Below are 19,013 nucleotides of genomic sequence, written 5' to 3' on the forward strand. Positions count from 1 at the left end.
GCCTGGAATCTAACCCCCAGTATTCTTGCATTCCTCGCGACAGTCCCCTGGTTTTACCCTCTTCTGTGCCTGTCCCTGGCTGAGCTTAGAAGACCCCTGATGCAGGCGACTGTACGCCGAAACACGGCTTGTGTCGGGTATCTGTGATATTAAAGGACTCCATTTTTTCTCAATCCTGAAGGCCCAGTGTTTGCTTCTTTTTTTGTTTACCTTGTTGTACTTGTATACTGTTTTCCCTCTCTTTTGTGACTGCATGGACCAGAGTATGACATTTGAGGCTGGCATAGAGGCTGGCAAAAAAAGTTATTTTTTTGAGGGTGGGAGGGGGTTAGTGACCACTGGGGGAGTCAGGGGAGGTCATCCCCGATTCCCTCCGGTGGTCATCTGGGCAGTTCAGGCACTTTTTTGTGACTTGGACCTAAAAAAAAGGGCCCAAATTCTCGCCAGGGATGCCCATTTTTTTCCATTATCGGCCGCAGCCGGCCATCTCTTAACCACGCTCCCGCACGCCCCTGTCCCGCCTTCGCTACTCTTCCAACACACCCCCAGGAACTTCGGCCATCCCAGCGATGGAAAGCAGTTGGGGATGCCCAAAATCAGCTTTCAATTATGCCGATTTTGGCATCACTGAGAGAAGGGCGCCCATCTCCAGATTTGTGTCGAAACACAGGCGCCCTTCTCTTTCGAAAATGAGCTGGATAGTGGAAGAGTTAATCACGCAGCAGTTCCCCCCCCCCCTCCTTTTAGTTTCCCCTCAGCCCATCTGTATCTTCTCCCCTTGCTCAATTCCTTACCATCCCTACCTATTTTACTACGCTTTCCTGAACGAATGCTGTATATATGAGAATTGTTTCTTTCTGTCCTATGCAATTTGGAGTTCCTTTCTTACCCTGATTTTATTGTTTATGAAAAACGCTCTGATCTGTGTTCAATAAGAGCAGTATAGCAAATGTTAAAACAGGATAAATGATAAACATAAGCTGCAAAGCTTAAAAGGCGAAGACCTTATCTACTTCACATGGGCTACATATCATGAGTGGGGAAAACCTTCTGACCTTGGCCTCCTCTATGCAATTTCTCACACGCTGCAAAGTGTAAATATGAACCCTTTATCTGACCCTGAACTTCAGCTTGGACTTGGTTTTCTTTGCACTGCTTCATCTTACCACAACTTTCCTCTCTGGCTGTAAAAGGTAAACACGTGCTAATCTATTATATTTGGAAAAACGAGATTCGAAAGCGCCAAACCCCTACCAGAAAAACTACACTGGCTACCAATCAAAGAACGCATTGCATTCAAAACCTGCACCATGGTTCATAACATCATCTACAGTGATGCCCCGGGATACATGACAGACCTCATGGACCTACCAACCAGAAACACATCAAGATCAACACGAACATACCTAAATCTCCATCACCCAAGCTGCAAAGACTCAAATACAAATCAACCTATTCATCCAGCTTTTCCTATATAAGCACACAACTATGGAACGCATTACCAAGCACCATGAAAACAACAAACAGCCACCAAAAATTCCGGAAACTACTAAAAACCAACCTGTTCAAAAAGGCATACCCTAACGACCCAACTTAAATGCCTTAACCCTGCAACACAATGAAACCAAAGCTAGTACTGGACATAACTTAACTCTTCCCCTTACGATTCCCTAACGTGTCTGTAACACATGAACTGTACTCTACTACAACATCACTCTGTATTTGCTCATACCGGTATTGGCAATCGCCTGTATGGTACTATGTAAGCCACATTGAGCCTGCAAATAAGTGGGAAAATGTGGGATACAAATGCAACAAATAAAATACATAAATAAATAAATAAATAATATCTCTTCATAGCCTTCTGCTTGGGATTCAGCAGTGTGTGGCTGACTCATCCTGCTTGACCATGGAGAAAGCAAGGTTCTCTGTGGAAAACAGGTTGCCAGCCCCGTAACCCACCCTCCCTCCCCCCCCCCCCCCCATCTCCTCTTGGATGAACCTGCTTACAGCCGGTAAATGAGTGGACACCTTGATATGGGGGTGGCTTGCACATGCTGAGCTCTGGGAGAGTGGATCTGCCACCAGTGTGTGGTTTACAGTTTACAATTTAATCAGACTTTCTATACCATCCATACTGACATGCAGAACTGGGTGGTGTACAATCTAATATCAAGAAAAAGAAACAGAAAAGGAACTACAATATCCACAGGACAGAAAAGAAAAACATTCAGACAAAAAGGCACAGATCCAATCGACAACCAGAGAAAGTTAGTAAGCACAAATTTCAACAACACAAGCATCTTAAAAAATTGTTACCAAAGGATAGAGTCAGGGGAGAGAGTGACACCACACCCTAGTGATTTACCAATCAAATGCTCGCTCAAATAGCCATCTTTTGATAGCCATTTCGAACTCCTCAACAGAAGAATTACTGCTGACAGAGTGGTAATTTGTTCTGTTACAGGTAAGTATAACCTCGCTTTACCTACCTAGATGGCCTATTCAGTTCTCTTCCACCACTGCCTCTTCTTTGTTTACTTCAAAGATATTTGCTGCTTAGATAAGTGTTTGACACAACAAAGTCACTCATGTTTCCATTCAACCAGGACAAACAGTGTAATAGAGGTCATAGTGCCAACCTCAAAAACGAAATAAGCATTCTACAGAATTCCCCAGAATCTGCTGGTGGATGATACGGAGAAGTGGAATAGTTTGGAAGAATGAATTCTGTCATCTGAAGTACTCAGAGATGTACTTGTGGAGAAGGATGACGAGAGGTTTGAGAATACCACAAAACTACATTTGTTAATAATAAAGAACGCTGCTCAGGCTCTCAGACAGGGCATCTGCATTCTGGGCATGAAAGTCTCCTCTACTGTTCTATATTGGGGGTAACCAAATGGTTGACCACGCAGTGGTTTTGTGGGTATAGAGACAATGTTTGGGGATTGGGCATAGAGGTGGTGGTGTTTTGTGGGTTTTCATTTTGGACAGAAGAATTGCGTTTATTGATTTTTTGGCAGTAGGTTTGCTGTTGTATGTAATAATTCAGCGTTTATTTGTGTGGCTTGAATTGCTCCTTGCTCTGTACAGTTCTCCGGTTGAAAAATGCGGTTTATAGTCAAACCAGAATTGTTTGATACTTTTTAAATTCCTTTCTTCTCCTAACTCCTTCATATACTGGAGTTAACAGTAAAATAACACATCTTAACTGTAGCTCATGTAGATAACGTCCCTCTTAATCTGTTAAGAGCTTGACTGTAATAATGTTGATTCTAGTAAAAAAAAAAAATCAGCACATAACCAGAGACACCAAGGGTGGCCCATCCCAATGCTGGAGATTTACCACCGCAATGCTGGAGATTGAAGTCCAAATGAGTGAGATTTTTCTCGCTAACCCCAGCCATGTCTAAAACTAGTTACAGCAGATGCACATTCCAAAAACTGACATATTCCAACCAATAAATAAAAAATGTAGCCCATCCAGAGAGAGATATGTACCATTCCAATAAGTGAAATTGAAGGTCAATGAGTAAGGTTTTCTTGCAGTGCATTCAATCTATACATTTGAAATGGAAGTGAAGGGACTGAAGTCCAAGGAAGCGCTGCTGGCTACACTAATTGAAAAGTAATGCCTTCTTGTGTCTTCATGGATAACATTTTATATTTTAAACACAATTATTTCAAACACTTAACATAAACCACATACAAACCAATGGAAACAATTCAACTGTAAAGATTCCTCATCTGGCAGTATCTTATGATATAAGCTTGATCACACACATCTGCTATAAAGATAACTACCTCAACACACAACAGATTCTGCAACATTTTCTAAAATCCCGTCTGATGTTATGACAAACTAAAAGTAGATTAAAGGTTTGGTGTCACCTCAGTAAGGCCAACACATAATCCCTCCACTACCAAACACTATACAGAAACTTATGTAAAAACACATTCAGAACCTTACCATACATTAACAGCACTGACTCTCAAGACTCAAAAAGCAACAACCTTATGAATGAAAAGGCAGCAGTGTAAATATTATACCATGTCCTAAAAGACAATACACTACCTATTGAAAAAAACACAAAATGAACACGACTGCAACAAGATCTCTACACAGGCACTACATGCTAGCAGAGTGCCACACCTTATTCCAGTGATTCCCAAACTGGGTTCCACAGAACCCTAGGGATCCTCACACTCTCTTCCTTAAGAAATTAGATTGTAAAATCTGTTTTTATGAGCCTATACATATTTACTTAAATTGAGAGTTTCTTAGTGTATGCAAAAATATTTTAGGGGTTCTGCCATAATAAAATGTTTGGGAATCACTGCCGTAAATGGACACAAAAGAAAACACATAGACCCTGAACAAATATGAAACTAGGGACCACACATCAGTAATAGAGGTATCAAGGCATGAAACTGAACTAGAAACCTCTGGAAGTCAGACTCTGCACACAACAATAACAGAGAGATAGAAACTAAAATGCAAAATAACCAGAGATAGGCATTTTCAAAAGCTGAAATATTCCAATTAATAAATTCAGAATAAAATACTTTTTTTCTACCTTTGAGCATTTTATTTTTCTATTTGTGTTGGTCACAATTTTTGTTTTCTGCTTTTTTTCCTGTCTGTGCAGCCAGGAGAACAATATTACCCCCCTCCCTTTTATAACCAGACTTGAAGAAAAAATAAATATATACCATAGAACTGGAAAATGTTGGCACCAGTGGCGTAGCCAGATATGACACTTGGGGAGGGGGGGGCAGAGTTAACATGAGGGGACATTAGGCATATAAGTATGAGTAGTGCTTGGTATACTCCTGAATAATGCTTTACAGGGTACTTGATGATGGATTTCTAAGTAAACAGTCTGTCCTGCATCAACATAAACCACATACACACTTATGGCAACTTGGAAATTTACTGACATTTTTCACATTATCCCATAACTTAAACTTTGCCATTAAAGTAGACTTGCATCTGGTCAACATCTCAACACACATTACAGTATCCTGCAAAATAGTTACCACAATGGCACATATTCTTCAACTTTTCTTTATAACAAATATAAATGCTTTATTCCCCAGGAACTCACCATACAAAAAAAAGTTCTGATTTTGGTGTAATCTCTGTAAAAATATAAACCCCCTCTAGTCCCAAGTATATTGTGAAGTACCTGTAATACAAAACCTACAAAAATCACCTATAGATGTTCAACTAGCAGCTGTAAGGAAATGGAGTGAGTGGCCTTCGCTCCTACTCCCATTGACCCCAGTGAACCACCAGGGATATCAGGTAGGCTGGGGGGGAGGGGGAGAGGATTTGTGACTCGCAGGCTGGGGGGGGGGGGGGGGAAAGAGGGGGCTTTTTCAGTGGCTCTGGAAGCTAAAATGTTATGAGGGTCCTAGCCAGTATCCAGCCAGGACTCGCATAAGCTCCGGCAGCCAGAGCCCTTTCAGTTAGCCCTGAATATTCAGTGCTGGTAACTGGATATGGCCTGGCACTGAATATTGGGGGCTAATCTAACCAGTGCAGTCGGTGTATATTTTTAACCCACCTAGACTCAGAGTGGAGGTGTAGCCTAGTAGTTAGAGCACTGGTATAATAACTAGAGAAGCCTGGCTCAAATCCTGCTGCTGGCTCCTTGTAATCTTGAGCAACTCACTTAACCCTCCATTGTCCCAGCTACAACCTTAGATTGGAAGCTCTTCGGGGGGAGGGGAGAGGAAAATACCTAGTACACCTCACCATGAGCTAGTGCTGAAAAAAAGTGACAGCTTAATCCAAACACATAAAGTTTAAAATTTTGAAATCCGATATCGCCACCATATGACTATAATACAGCTGAAGAGAAGCCAACAGGTGAAAGTGGCCAATCTGAGCACAGAAGCAGGGCTGGAGCTAGAGGGTGGCAACCAGGGCAGTTACTCTGAGCTCCCTTACCACTGGGGGCCCCAAGCCTGCCAGCATAGCCCGAAGGCAGACTTTGGGACCTTTTAATTACCAGCCCTGGACAGAAGAGAGAGACAGGGATGGGGGATGAGGGATGCAGGAGAGAAGGGAAGAAGGCAAGAAACATGGACTGAAAGGGAAGTGTGCTCTATAGCCCCCCATCACAGAGACATAAACATGCATATTACACCCCCTCCACATACCCTCACGCCCCATCCCATACCCCTACAAATCCCAATCTACCCCCCCCCCCCCCCCACTCACACACACACAAACTCCATACAATCCACAGGTCACACCACTCATTACCTCCAAGTAGAAATAACCCCTCATACAACCATCAACAAATACCACAAATACCCACCACCCCCTCCCAAACTCTCTCTCTATATTACCCAATCACTAGCACACATCTCATATACCAACCCCCCCCCCCCCCCCCTAAAGTTAGAAATCGCAAAAGGAGAAACATACCATTGCATCACACTTTAAGGGTACAGTTTTATAGACTTTTGTTGGTGAATAAATCCTTTTTTATTTTTAGACTTTTATGAAAAGGCATAACAAAACATCTCCATTTGACAGTTTCTCCAGTACAAACATCAGATTGCTAAATAAAGCTACAAGTATTCTTTATCCCTCACCCCCTCCCCTTCCCCAGACAAAACCGCCAACTTCTGGTATCTCAGCTTCGACAACAACATAGAAGGGTTAGGGCCAGAAGACCATTGCACATATGGGTCCCAGATACGCTGATATGACAACAGGCTTAGTAAATCCTGTTTCTCTCACAGAAAAAGGCTTTCATAAAAATTACCCTACAGCATAAAGATGCAAGTACAGGCGATGACAAGAAGGCATATATTTTTACAAGATCTGCATGTAAGAGTGTTTGGGCATGCAGTGTGAGCAGATTGGATGTGGATGTGGAAGCATTTCAGTCACGTCCATTGCTACTTTCGTGATGCTATTTTATAAAGCTACATAGGTGCTTATGTTGTCTTTAGAAATTTGACCTAAAATAGATGCTTACTTCAAATTCCTACCTATGCAACCATTTATACAATTACTTCTTTGAGTAATTTAAAAACAGGTCATCTAGGTTGGGAGGCCAAAAAGGTGCCTATTAAGTTTATTTATTTTTTTTTTTTAAAAAGGCATGTCTTTCACCCGTGCTCCACCCAAAATCCTCCCTAAACACTTCTCAAGAGTCATGTGTATGTACATGTCTTCTTGTTATTGTATTTGTTTGCCTGGGGTCATTTTATTTTATTTGTTGCATTTGTATCCCACGTTTTCCCACCTATTTGCAGGCTCAATGTGGCTTACAATGCTCCACTATGGCATTCGCCATTCACAGAGTAGAAGTTACAATTGCTGTTACATAGAGAATAGGTTTCATTTTACAAGCAGCATTTTATGTGCATCTCTTGGTATTCTGGGCAGAATTCTAGAAACGGCTCCAAAACGATCCGTGCAAAACTCGTATTCTGTAAAGGATGCTCTGTGCAGAGCACCCTTTACAGAACAGTATCTTCGTGCAAATCTTGCGCCTAACTGTGGGCACGGCACTTATGCCTGATAAAACAGTAGAAGATAAGTTCAATATTTAATAATGTTTTAAATTTGAATTTGGTGGTGTCGGAAGCCATTTTGAAGCGGCGCTGGCAGCGAGTGGATCAGCAGCAGCGCCAGGCAGGGAAGAGTGAGGCTCTTTCCTGCCCCAAGGAGGCCACTAGACCACCAGAGCGCGATAAGGTATGTGAGGGGAGAGCATCCTGAGTCCCACCTGCCTGCCAGCCAGCCTGCCTGACCACAAACCCAGAGAAACAAGCAAGCTGGAAAAACCGTCCCAGATGTCCCACGGTGCCTCCAAAAAGAGGACATATCCAGGGAAACCCGGACATATGGTAACCCTATACCCACCCATACCACTAAGATCCATTCCGTCCCTACCTATCCCCATAATAAGTCTCCTCCATACCCACCCATACTGCAGGTAATTCCTTCAATACCCCACTCAAACTTTCCTTCAGATTCTAGACTACATAAAGATTCAAAAACAATGGTACAATAATATTTATTTCTTAACTGAAACCAGTTATTTCTTAAGTCTATGCAGAAACAATGAGTGTTTCAAGTCTCAATCTGGTGTTCCATTTGCCTCTCTGAGAATTCTAAGCCTCATTATTGTGCTCCAATAGCCTCATTGTTTTCCAAGCCTCCCTCTGGCATCACTTCTACACTTCTGCGGGAAACCTGCAGCAACTTCTTCCATCCCCAAGGGAATCCTTCAAACTCAGAAGTCATACCTATGGGATTCCCATTACCCTGGAAGCCATAGCCACAGGATTGCCACAATCCCCATTCTTGTGAAGCTCTCTGCTTACAATCTGTTTGTACTTGAGGTAATGGAAGGTTAAGTGACTTGTCCAAGATTTCAAGGAGCGGCAGTGGGATCTGAACCTGGCTTCTCTCGTTCTCAGACTGCTGCTCTAACAATTAGATATTTCTACAACCTAATGCAAGCATGGACTACCTCTTCTTTGAAATTACTTGGCATAAAAACTTCAGGAGCATATACCATAAGCACCAGAGACACACCAAGCAGCAAACTCTTTCAGTGCACTCCTTCAATGCAGGTGCATAATTGACGTACTAGAAGAGCAGTTCTTTACATTCCAGTACGCCTCCCTAACAACATCATCAATGAATATAATCAGGCAAAGAAGAGATTACACAACACAATGATCAACAGACAATGCCAATACTCATAGTACTGGCTGAATCAAGGACAAAGAAATCAGGTCTGGCTCTTCAAATCCAACATTTACATGTGTAGGTGCTAATATAACAACCTACACGCATGTCAGAGCTAACATATATAAGTGGCAGATTTTACAAAATTGGGCCACTGGAAAAGCCAATTAAGAAGCTGAGCAAATTACCTTTTAAAAATATTTTTAGGTGTTTTTAAACACCAGAGAGGCCAGCAGAATTGCCCTCTCATTCACAAGTGCAAATCCAAGGTCCAAACAAGCAGCTAACTGTCATTTATGCTTGACTTGGAGCAGGTGTCAATGCCCAAAACATGCCCACAGCATACCACCCTAGAAACTGTGCAAGCTGTGGATAAAGACTTGTAAATAGCATTGGCCATTTACAGTTGTAAACACTGCTAGTTAACATGCGTACAAGCTCCGCAAGGCTTCCAAAATGACCTTCTAAATCTTAGGTGGATAAAATAAAATAAAACATACATCGCAAAAAGTAAGTGCTGCATTTTCATTTTCTTTCTTTCTTTTTTAATTTGTTTTGAAAGCATTAGTATCACCACCAGAAAATGCTGAAATGTTTTTTTAAAAGGCACAATCCAGGGTGACTGAAAAGCACCAACAGCTTTTTTTCCAACATGTATACGAAAGGTGTTCAACCTAGTCCTTGAAGCAGTCCCAGCCAGTCAAGGTTTTCTGGATATCCCCATTGAATTCAAAGGCGATATCCTGGCTGGTTTGAAAACCTTTGGTGTATACAGACAGCATTAGTCCACACAATGATCAATCATTGCAAACTAGAAAGGTAGGCATTTACTGAAATAGCCACGCCTAAAAAAAAGATATTTACATACAGACATACAGATACATGTAATACTGTACAGAGATACATTTCTCAAACAGATGTTTTATTTTCTTACCTCTCTCGCATTGTGGGCCAGTAAATCCATACATACAGGCACAGCGGTTGGGTCCAATACAGCGTCCACCATTCTGGCAGCCATTTTCACAGACAGCTGTGTACACAAATGGAAGTTACTAGCCTGTTTTACCAAGTACATCATTTATCATTCCATGTAAAAAAAATACATAAAAAAAAGGCAAGTGTAGCAGTCTGAGGAATTCAGCAGTAAGAAGTGTTGCCTGAATCCTCAGTGATTCTACTTTAATCCACCAATAGAATAAAAACCCCTAGCTGACCTCATAGGTAGGCAGGCAGGCAGGCAGGCAGACTGTTGTCTTTTAGGTGAACTTTCTAACTTCCTGACTTTCCAGAAAGGGAAAGAAGATGCAGGAAACTTGTAGAACAAAAGGGATGTCCAGTATAATCAGTGGGATGCTCTGGTGGCAGCAGAATCCTCCTCTGACTGTATAACCTTGCAACCATGTCTTAGGTTCCTATTTCCTGCCCCTGACCCCACAGCTGCAAGGGAGAATGTTCAAGCAAAGCCTCGTCAAATGTAGGACTCAGAAACACTGAGACTCTACCACTCACCCAGACTAGTAACCTATTAGTCTAGAGGAAAGGAACAGAAAAAGTGCAGGTGTCAGATCCGCTGCCCTGTCAAGATTGCTAGAGGATTGGAGGCCCCTCTGCATCCATTCTAATCATAGAAATGAGCAGGAGAATCTGAGCTACTTTGTGAATTACAGCAACGGCACACTGATCATGATCCTTTGTGTGACAGGAACATCTCAAGACTGAAGGATTACATTATTTATCACCTCCGGAGGAGAGTTTGTGGGTTCCAGCACAGCTAAAGGAATCCTAATCAGACAGTCATCTGGCCCAGATGATCAAAAGCAAACACGGATGCTGGAGGCCATTAGTGCCGGACTAGCACCCATGTTTGCTTGCGTCCCAGGATCAGAGCCAGCGAGCGTGTATAACAATGTGCTCGCTGGCTCTGAACACTAACAGTACGCAAATGCATGCTAAACATGGACATTAGTATTCCTCCACAATGCTCAGTGGGCAGCACACCAAACTAGTGCACGGCTACCTCTGTAAACTCTATGCCAGCTCGGAGTTGGTGTTAGGGTTTACAGAGCATTGAGGAGGAATGGGGAGCCCTGTCTAGCGTGCATCTGCATGCTAGCAGGCCCCCCATCCTCCAACAAAGGCCTAGACCCAAACCTGAAAAGAGCCCTCCCATAGAAGCCCTGACCCAGCAACACAGGGGCTGGAGGTCCAGTGGACTTCCAGTCCCCCCAACCCCCCTCTCCTGACACAAGGGCAGGAGGCTGGAGATCCAGTAGATCACTGTGTGGGAAAAGGAGAGAGAGGACGATAGGTGATGGACCATGGAGGGGGTGGGCAGGAGGGAAGAAGATGGGAAATGGGAGAGCTAGGGCATGAGAGAAGGAGAAAGAAAGTTGGTTGGTAGGTAGCTGAAATGTAAAAAGAAGGAGAAGAGTCAGAGAGGGTAAAAATTTGAGTGGACAGTGAGGTAGAAAAGAAAAAAAGGGAGGAAACTGCTGAAAGGGAATGATCAGTATATCAGACAGATGTAGTGAGGCAATTAAATAAGACAGGAGAGAGAGAGAGAGAGGAGAAAAGACAAATGGAGAGAAGCCACTGGAAAGAGATTTAGCAGAAGATACAAGAAAGCAGAAGAGACCAATATGATGGAAAAATAAAATATAAAGGTAGAAAAGAAAGTGTTATTTTGAATTTATTGACTGGAATATGTTAGCTTTGGGATATGGAGAAAATCCACCAAAGTGGAAGAACACTGAAATCTCACGAAGGATGCAAAGCAGTAAGTACAGTGGGAAATGGACAAGGAGAGCCAGGTTCACTTCCCACTGTTCTTAGAGCTTTTGGATATATGCATCACAGATCTCTTTGTCTTGTGTTTAGCGACATAGCCAGACAACTGATTGGAGGGGGTGAGGCCTGAGCCCAAGCTCTGCAGCCAGTGGCAGCTTAGACACTGCGGCTGGCTACAGAACTGGGAGATTTCTGACTGCCAAACTGGAGGAGGAGGTCTTCAGCTAGCAGGGCTTCAGGATCCCCACCAACCACAGCAAGGGAGGTGGCTAATTTAGGAGGCCTGGGCCACGGTCCCTTGTGGTTACGCCACTAACTATGTTCAGTACAAAAAGAAGTGCATGTCTGCTTTCATTTCTCCAATGTTGCAGTACTTGCCAAGTTTAATTTCTTGGGATTCCCATTCAATTCTGGTCTTCATATTTCTATTTGTGATCCCTTGTTCTATAATTGATGAAAGTCTGACTGTATTTTGTGTGTGAAGAAGTCATTTAAAGTTGTTTTATGTGTGGTAGTAATGGCAGGTGAGGAGATTGGGGGAGGGAGCAGGGAGGAGAGGGGATCAGGAGGCCCCCTCCTTAACTTCTGCTCTGGGCCATAGCATGTCTAACACCAGCCATGGGTATGCATTTTGATAATTTGGATTTGGACATGTTCAGAAGATTTAAATATACTAATGGATTGTTCATACTCTGCAGGAGACCTTCTACCCTGATGCAAAAAACAAAACGTGAATTCATGTCGGCAGTTGGCTCCTGATAAAAACAGATAAGTTTTCATTGAAAAGTTAATTTAGATAATACATGATACAGATTTTTAAAATCACTTCAGGAATTGGTTGCAAACTTTCTATAAATATGGACTGCTGAGGAAGCAGGATATTATAATCATCATTTGAAAAGTCCTGATTATCTTCTGACTGTCACAAAAAAGTGTTTTCTATAATATAAATGAAATTAAGAATCTAGTAGCTGGACATGATGAACATTGTTTGAAAAACTTTTTGCCTCCTACATAAATGTTAACAGACTGTAATTTTTTGCTGACTGGCATTTTATAAAGACACTTTCCTCCAGTATTCAGCTGGTGGCAGGCAGTGTGCTTGGCTCCCACCAGCAGTGCTGACCCGGATATTCAATGCCAGGCTATTTACGGTGACCAATATTGAATACCCAGGGTTTTTTGGCTGGCTATGTGAACATTCAGTGCTGGCCGGCTGAGGGGCCCTTTTACTAAGCTGCGTAGGTGCCTACGCATGCCCAATGCACACCAATTCGGAACTACCGGCCAGCTACCGTGTGACCCAGGCTGTAATTTCATTTTTTACGTACGCTAAGTGAATGGGTGGCGGTAAGGTCCCAGACCCAAAATGCACCAATTTTCATTTTATAATAAAGTAGTAATTCCCAACAAAACCTCTGGAAAAAGTTCAAAAAATACAGAACCAGAGAAAAATTATATAGGAGTTGCTTTAGTGAAGGAATTGACCCAATGCCACTCCATGTAATTGAGTGATACTATACTAAATATATATATTTTTTTATTTATAGAGATGTTCTCAGAGTAGTACACTCACCCAAACGAAGCGCTGCTATTCATTCATTTCATTTTGCCACATGTCCATTTTTGCCCCCCCCCCCCCAAAAAGGTATTTTTTACAGGAATGCTGAAAAATGGATCTGCGCGTGTCCAAAACACGCGCCTACACTGGCGCAGACCATTTTTCAGTGCACCCTAGTAAAAGGACCACTAAGTAAGCTCTTCCGAGCAGGGACCAGTCCTTAATTGTAAGCTCTTCCGAGCAGGGACCGTCCTTAATTGTTAATTTGTACAGCGCTGCGTAACTCTAGTAGCGCTCTAGAAATGTTAAGTAGTAGTAGTAGTTAATAGCGGGCAAAGAGAAGTCTGCTATTTAGGCAGTTCGATTTGCCCACTAAACTTAGCCAGCCAGTATTTGAATATTCATGGATAACCAGCTATATCACAAGATATAGCCGGTTAGCTGCTATGCGCTAAGCTCTAATGGTCAGCAGAAATAACCGTACATCTCACGCTGAATATTAGCGTTTAGCCATCTAAGTGCTATTTAACTGACCAGGAGCCATTTCTAGTCGGTTAAATAGTGCTAAATATTGGGCCTTTTGCCACAAAATTGATAACTACTATAGGCAAAGCTTAAGTATATGTAGACGTTAAGGTCATATACATATTTAATTTGGGGGATTTATTAACTGGCTTTATGAAGACATTCACCCGAGGTGGTACATGTGATCTAAAGGACACACTTTTGGAATCAATAAAAGCAGACACAAAAATACATAAAAATCTGCATCAAAGCCACTGGAAAATTTACATTTTGTTTTTTTTACCGCTCTTCTTTTACCTTTCATTTGTGGTATTTGGTCTTCTCTTTCCGTAGCTGCTATTTTTATGTATGTTTACTGCTCTAATTGTTAATTATCCTGTTTTTCTACTTGGACAATATTTGGATGAATTATTTGTGTACATCCTAATTTGGATCACGCAAATTTTGCCATTTCCTCCCACAAATAAAATGTATTTATTTTATTTCACATATCCCGCCTAAGTGGACTCCAATCTTAAAACATACACAATAAACAAACATACATACAGAACAAACCAACAAATGTTGCTATCGCATCCCATAAAGTTTTTATAAGAAACTTCCAGAGAAGTTCAAGAAAGATCAAAATTTTGAGCTTGTTCTTGGAAATGCCATTGAGATTCACAAGCTGCTCCACAAAAGCTCTGGCTCAATCAAAGATCTTTAAGGTTTAGATTAAAGAGAGCAGTACTAAAATCGCATCATGTTTTTCAACTCTATCATCCCTCAGAAACAAGTAATTTACTAAATATAGATTGCAATGCTTACAGTTTCCTAAATATAAGAACACATTGCTTGCCAAGACCAAAAAAAACAAAGTTATAATAACAAGATAACAGTTTGTTTGTTGTATCCAAATTAACTAATATTTCAATAAATATCACTTTGGCATGCCCAATTAGCAGTGCAATGTAGAGCTTGCAAGCTGATTCAATAAACTCACAATAAAATGTTGGTTTGTCCAATGGTTTTCTTAAAACATCCCAAAGTGGATTAATTGAATCAGCAACTGTACAGTGGCCTTTCGGCAGATTCTCCAGATTTCAGGAATCCACAGTGAGCAAGTTAATTGACTTGGCATTTCTCCAGATTCACTCTAGGAATTCAGCAAAATGCCTCCGCAGAATCTGGGGATTTTGTAAATTCCATCATACTCAGATTACTCTATTCCACCTGGTACTGTGCTCAGGAGAACAGAGTTTAATTCCCAGGTCTGCCTTTTACTCCTCAGACATCTTGGATTCTGAAGAGGTGGAGTTCAGCTGTCATCACTCCATAACACCTACCACCTGATACTAGAATGCAAATAGAGACCAACCAAATTTAGTTTTTGGTTTCAATTTTGGTGCTGAAATCGACCCGAAATCTGAATTTGGCCTTCTTTCCGTTTGGGCCGAAAATACAAGTCTGTTATTGGCTGAAACTGAAACTATGTGGTATCCCTGAAACTGGTGCAGCCCCTGCTCCCTCCCCCTTCCCCCAGGAGCAGCTCCTCTCCATGTCCCTACCAAACAAAAACAGCCCCCCTCCTGAATCCTCACCATCACCTGTAGGCCTCCCCGGGGCTTACCTTACAAGCCAGTTTCATTGTCAAAATGACTGCTGTGACTTCAAGAAGCAGTCTCACAAGACTGCTGCCAGAGGTCATGGCAGCCATTTTGAGACTGGAGTCAGTATGGGTATGAGAGTGGGAATTGCTCCATTGCTCCTGCCCCAACTGCACCATTGGACCACCAATGCTTGTAACGTAGACCCTGGGGGGGGCTGGGTGGTGGTGATTCCAGGAGGGAAGGTGCTTTTGTTGAGGGGGAGCTGAGAGGGGAGTTGCTCCTACTAAGGGGGGAGGCAGGGGGTGCAGTGCTGATTAGCAGCGGACATAGTTACAGTTTCAGATGAAATTGAGCGACAAAATTCAGTTGCAGGTTCGGTTTTGTCCAAAATCGATAAAAAATTTTTAGTCATCCTCTAACGGCAAATATACTGGGCACTACATGAAACTACGATCTATGCTTTTCAGTCAAAGAACTGCCACCAAAATGACTGGGCTATATGGGAGAACAAGAGAGAACAAAATCCAGGAAAAACTTCACATTGTTGCAAATGAAATCTCAAAGCACTGTAGGCCCAGCTGGGGCAAGTTCCAATTGAGAGGGATGATCAAAAATAGAAAGAGGAAGCTGATAGACACAAAAATAAATACATCACTGACAACGATATTGTAGGCAAGGCATCCTATATAATAAAACACACCTCCAACATTCTGAAGCTGACTGCATGGCTGAGACATTCCTGCTCTCTGTATCCATCTCCTGAATTGACATCACGTAGTTCCGGGTTCGTCACAAGCAGAAGTGACCAACCACACGAGGTTTCTCAGCTTCAGAATGTTGGCGGTGCATTCTATTAAATAGGATTGATCAGTTCCTTGAAGCACAGCCAGAGCTCAGCGTCCTGCTCAGTAACGCTCAGACACCAGAGAGAGGGGGGGGGGGGGGGCTGACACCAGAGAGGGGGGGAGGTATCTCTGTCACACACACACTCTCTCTCTCACAGTCAATGTCTTTCTCTCTCTCACTCTCACACACTGTCTCTCACACACTCTATGTCTCACACTGTATCACATTCACTCTCTATGTGTCACACAGTCACTCACACATTCTCTTGGTCTCATACATTCAGTCTCACAGAGAGTCTGTGTCTCACACACACTCTCTCTCTCGTACACACTGTATCTGTGTGAAACACACTCTCTCTCTCACACTGTGTCTCACATACGCACTTGCACATACTCTCATTCTCACACACACTCTCTCTCTCTCACAGACACACTCGCACCCAGACTCACTCTCTCTCTCTCTCTCTCTCTCTCTCACACACACACACACTCGCACATTCACTCTCTCTCTCTCACACACAGTCACTCTCACATACACACTCTCAAACATAAACACTCCGAGGAAAACCTTGCTAGCACCCGTTTCATTTGTGTCAGAAACGGGCCTTTTTTACTAGTATCAAATAAACAACATTAAAAAACTGACTTACGCTGTCCACAGTGCATCCCCATGTATCCTTTTTGGCATTGACACTGATCCTCCATGCACGTTCCACCATTCATACATCGGATATTGCATTGTTGAACTGCAAAACAATACATGTGCACACAGTTCATGACAAGTTACATTCAGGTATATCAGTAAATCAAGGTGGGTTACATTCAGGCATACTAGGCATTTCCCTGTTCCCAGAGTGCTTATAATCTAAGGGGTTGATATGGAGAGGCTCCCGCTTGCTTAAATCGCCAGTCAGAGCTATTCACTGACATTCAATGACACTAAACCGATTACAGATTTGATTGTTGGCGGTCCAGGGGCAGAGTTAGCACTTATGTGGCTAAGTTTAGTAGTTAAATTGGACTGTATAAATCTCAGTTCTATCTTTTTCTGATTTCACTTAGGGGCCCATATACAAAGGTAAGGTAGAGCTACCGCACAGGTAGCAAGTGCCAAATTGCCCCTACCGCCAGGGTAGCGCAGGAGCCCAGCTGTAGTTCCACAATTAGTGTGCTCAGGGGTCCTTTTACAAAGGCGCACTGAAAAATGGCTTGTGGTAGTATAGGTGCCGGTTTTGGGCACGCGCTGATCCATTTTTTAGCTCGCCTGTAAAAAAGGCCTTTTTAAAAATGAAAATGGACATGCGGCAAAATCAAAATTGCCGTGCGACCATTTTGGGTCTGAGACCTTACTGCCAGCCATTGACCTAGCGGTAAAGACTCATGCGGTAACTGGGTGGTAATGTCTCATGCGTGCCAAATGCCACTAACCGTGAAGTTTGCTTTGACACATAAGACAGCATTCTTCACTACTGCTCCAGTTATCTGGAATGAGTAGACAAATTATTGACTTTACGGTATTTTGGAAAATAAAAGTAAAAGCTTAGGGTCTGATATTGTGTAGCGCTTATCGGATCGGAGCAGCTCCTGTTCAGAAAAATGCCACTCACTAGGGCCAGCCACTGATGTTCAGCTGTTCTATAATGCTGCTGAAAATCATCACTGACCACCCCGGCATGGTCAAGATAGCAGAGTGGATCGAAGGGGGAGACAGAACTTATCTGGATATCAGTGCAGAATATTGGCCATACCTGGACAGGTTCTTGCAGGTGGTTTATACCTGGATATTCAATGCCAGTATCCAGGTACCGGTCACCACTGAACATCTAGGTAGCAGTGGCTTAGCCACAGGTGGGCCTGGGTGGGCCGGGGCCCACCCACTTAGGGCTCAGGCCCGCCTAACAGTAGCACACGTTTAGCGGTAGCTGGTGAGGATCCCAAGCTCAGCCAGCTCAAGATTTCCCCCTGATGGTAATGAAAACGCTACTCTCAACAATAACGGCACCTGTGCATGCTCAGTTTTCAGTGCACACCTGCTGCAGACTGCCAAAATGGAAAGAAGCGTTTTCTCACCAGCTGAGATATTTTTGGGGTGGTGGTTGGGGGGGGGGGGGGTGGACACTTGGTGCCCATTCACTTCTTGCCTAGGCCCACCCAAAATCTGTTGTCTGGCTACGCCCCTGCTAGGTAGAACTTTAAATGTGATCAGTGTTTGAAGTTTCATATTATTGAAGTGCGATAGTGTGACTTGTGGTTGGCTAGAGGACCTGACAGACAGGCAGTTTGCAATGTAAAGTCAAAGGAAAAGCTTTATTGGTGAACAAGCAATACAGTCTGTTCCCCTGTAACAGGCTCCGTTCAATCCTGGGAAACAACCCCAATAACATTTACTTGCTTCTCTCTTAGCAGTTCTACCTTCTTCAGTACAATTCCAGTTACTCAAATATAAGTCTAGGCCTGGCTCCAACTAGGACACTCAGGACCCGGGTCTTTACAGAAAATAAAGGCACTATTTTACCTTTCCAGTCTTCTATTCCTTGTCATGCAATCCATGGGCATCTACAGGGTGCAAATCTCTGAGCTAGGGCCACTCCTTGCTTTCCTAGGACTCCACCACTTTGGGAGCACTCCATCCCTTGGAGCTTCTCTCCTGGAGACCACTTCACTTTGGACCTCTCCTCCTGGAGATCTCCTCCCTTGGGGCCTCTCTGTTCTGCCCCAGGGCATTTAACTACCTCCTTACCTGAGCCCCACCCCTCTGACTCACCACGATAGCGCCCACCCGCCATAAGGTGGTTTAACTTCAACACCAGTGAGGGAATGTTCCTAGGAGCACCTGTCGCTATACTACTCACTTGCTCACATGAAGTTATATTACTTATACTCTGTGAGGGTAAAGACTGAAATTTTAGAGGTGGGAATGCCCCCCCCCCCCCCCCCCCCCACTCCTTAGTTTCTTCATCACATTCTCTTTACTGGGG

At 43.1% G+C, this 19,013-nt stretch overlaps 1 protein-coding gene across 1 annotated transcript in view; it reads right to left on the bottom strand.

Moving 5' to 3' along the window:
* The window catches only part of FBN2 (fibrillin 2), a 526,098-nt gene that overhangs the window by 488,578 nt on the left and 18,507 nt on the right, over window positions 1-19,013 (bottom strand). The window contains 2 exon segments of the mRNA XM_030191959.1: window positions 9,663-9,758; window positions 16,686-16,781. Coding sequence (XP_030047819.1) covers window positions 9,663-9,758; window positions 16,686-16,781 — 192 coding nt within the window.

The sequence above is a fragment of the Microcaecilia unicolor genome, chromosome 2 (assembly GCF_901765095.1).
Source record: "Microcaecilia unicolor chromosome 2, aMicUni1.1, whole genome shotgun sequence".
Lineage (NCBI taxonomy): Eukaryota > Metazoa > Chordata > Amphibia > Gymnophiona > Siphonopidae > Microcaecilia > Microcaecilia unicolor.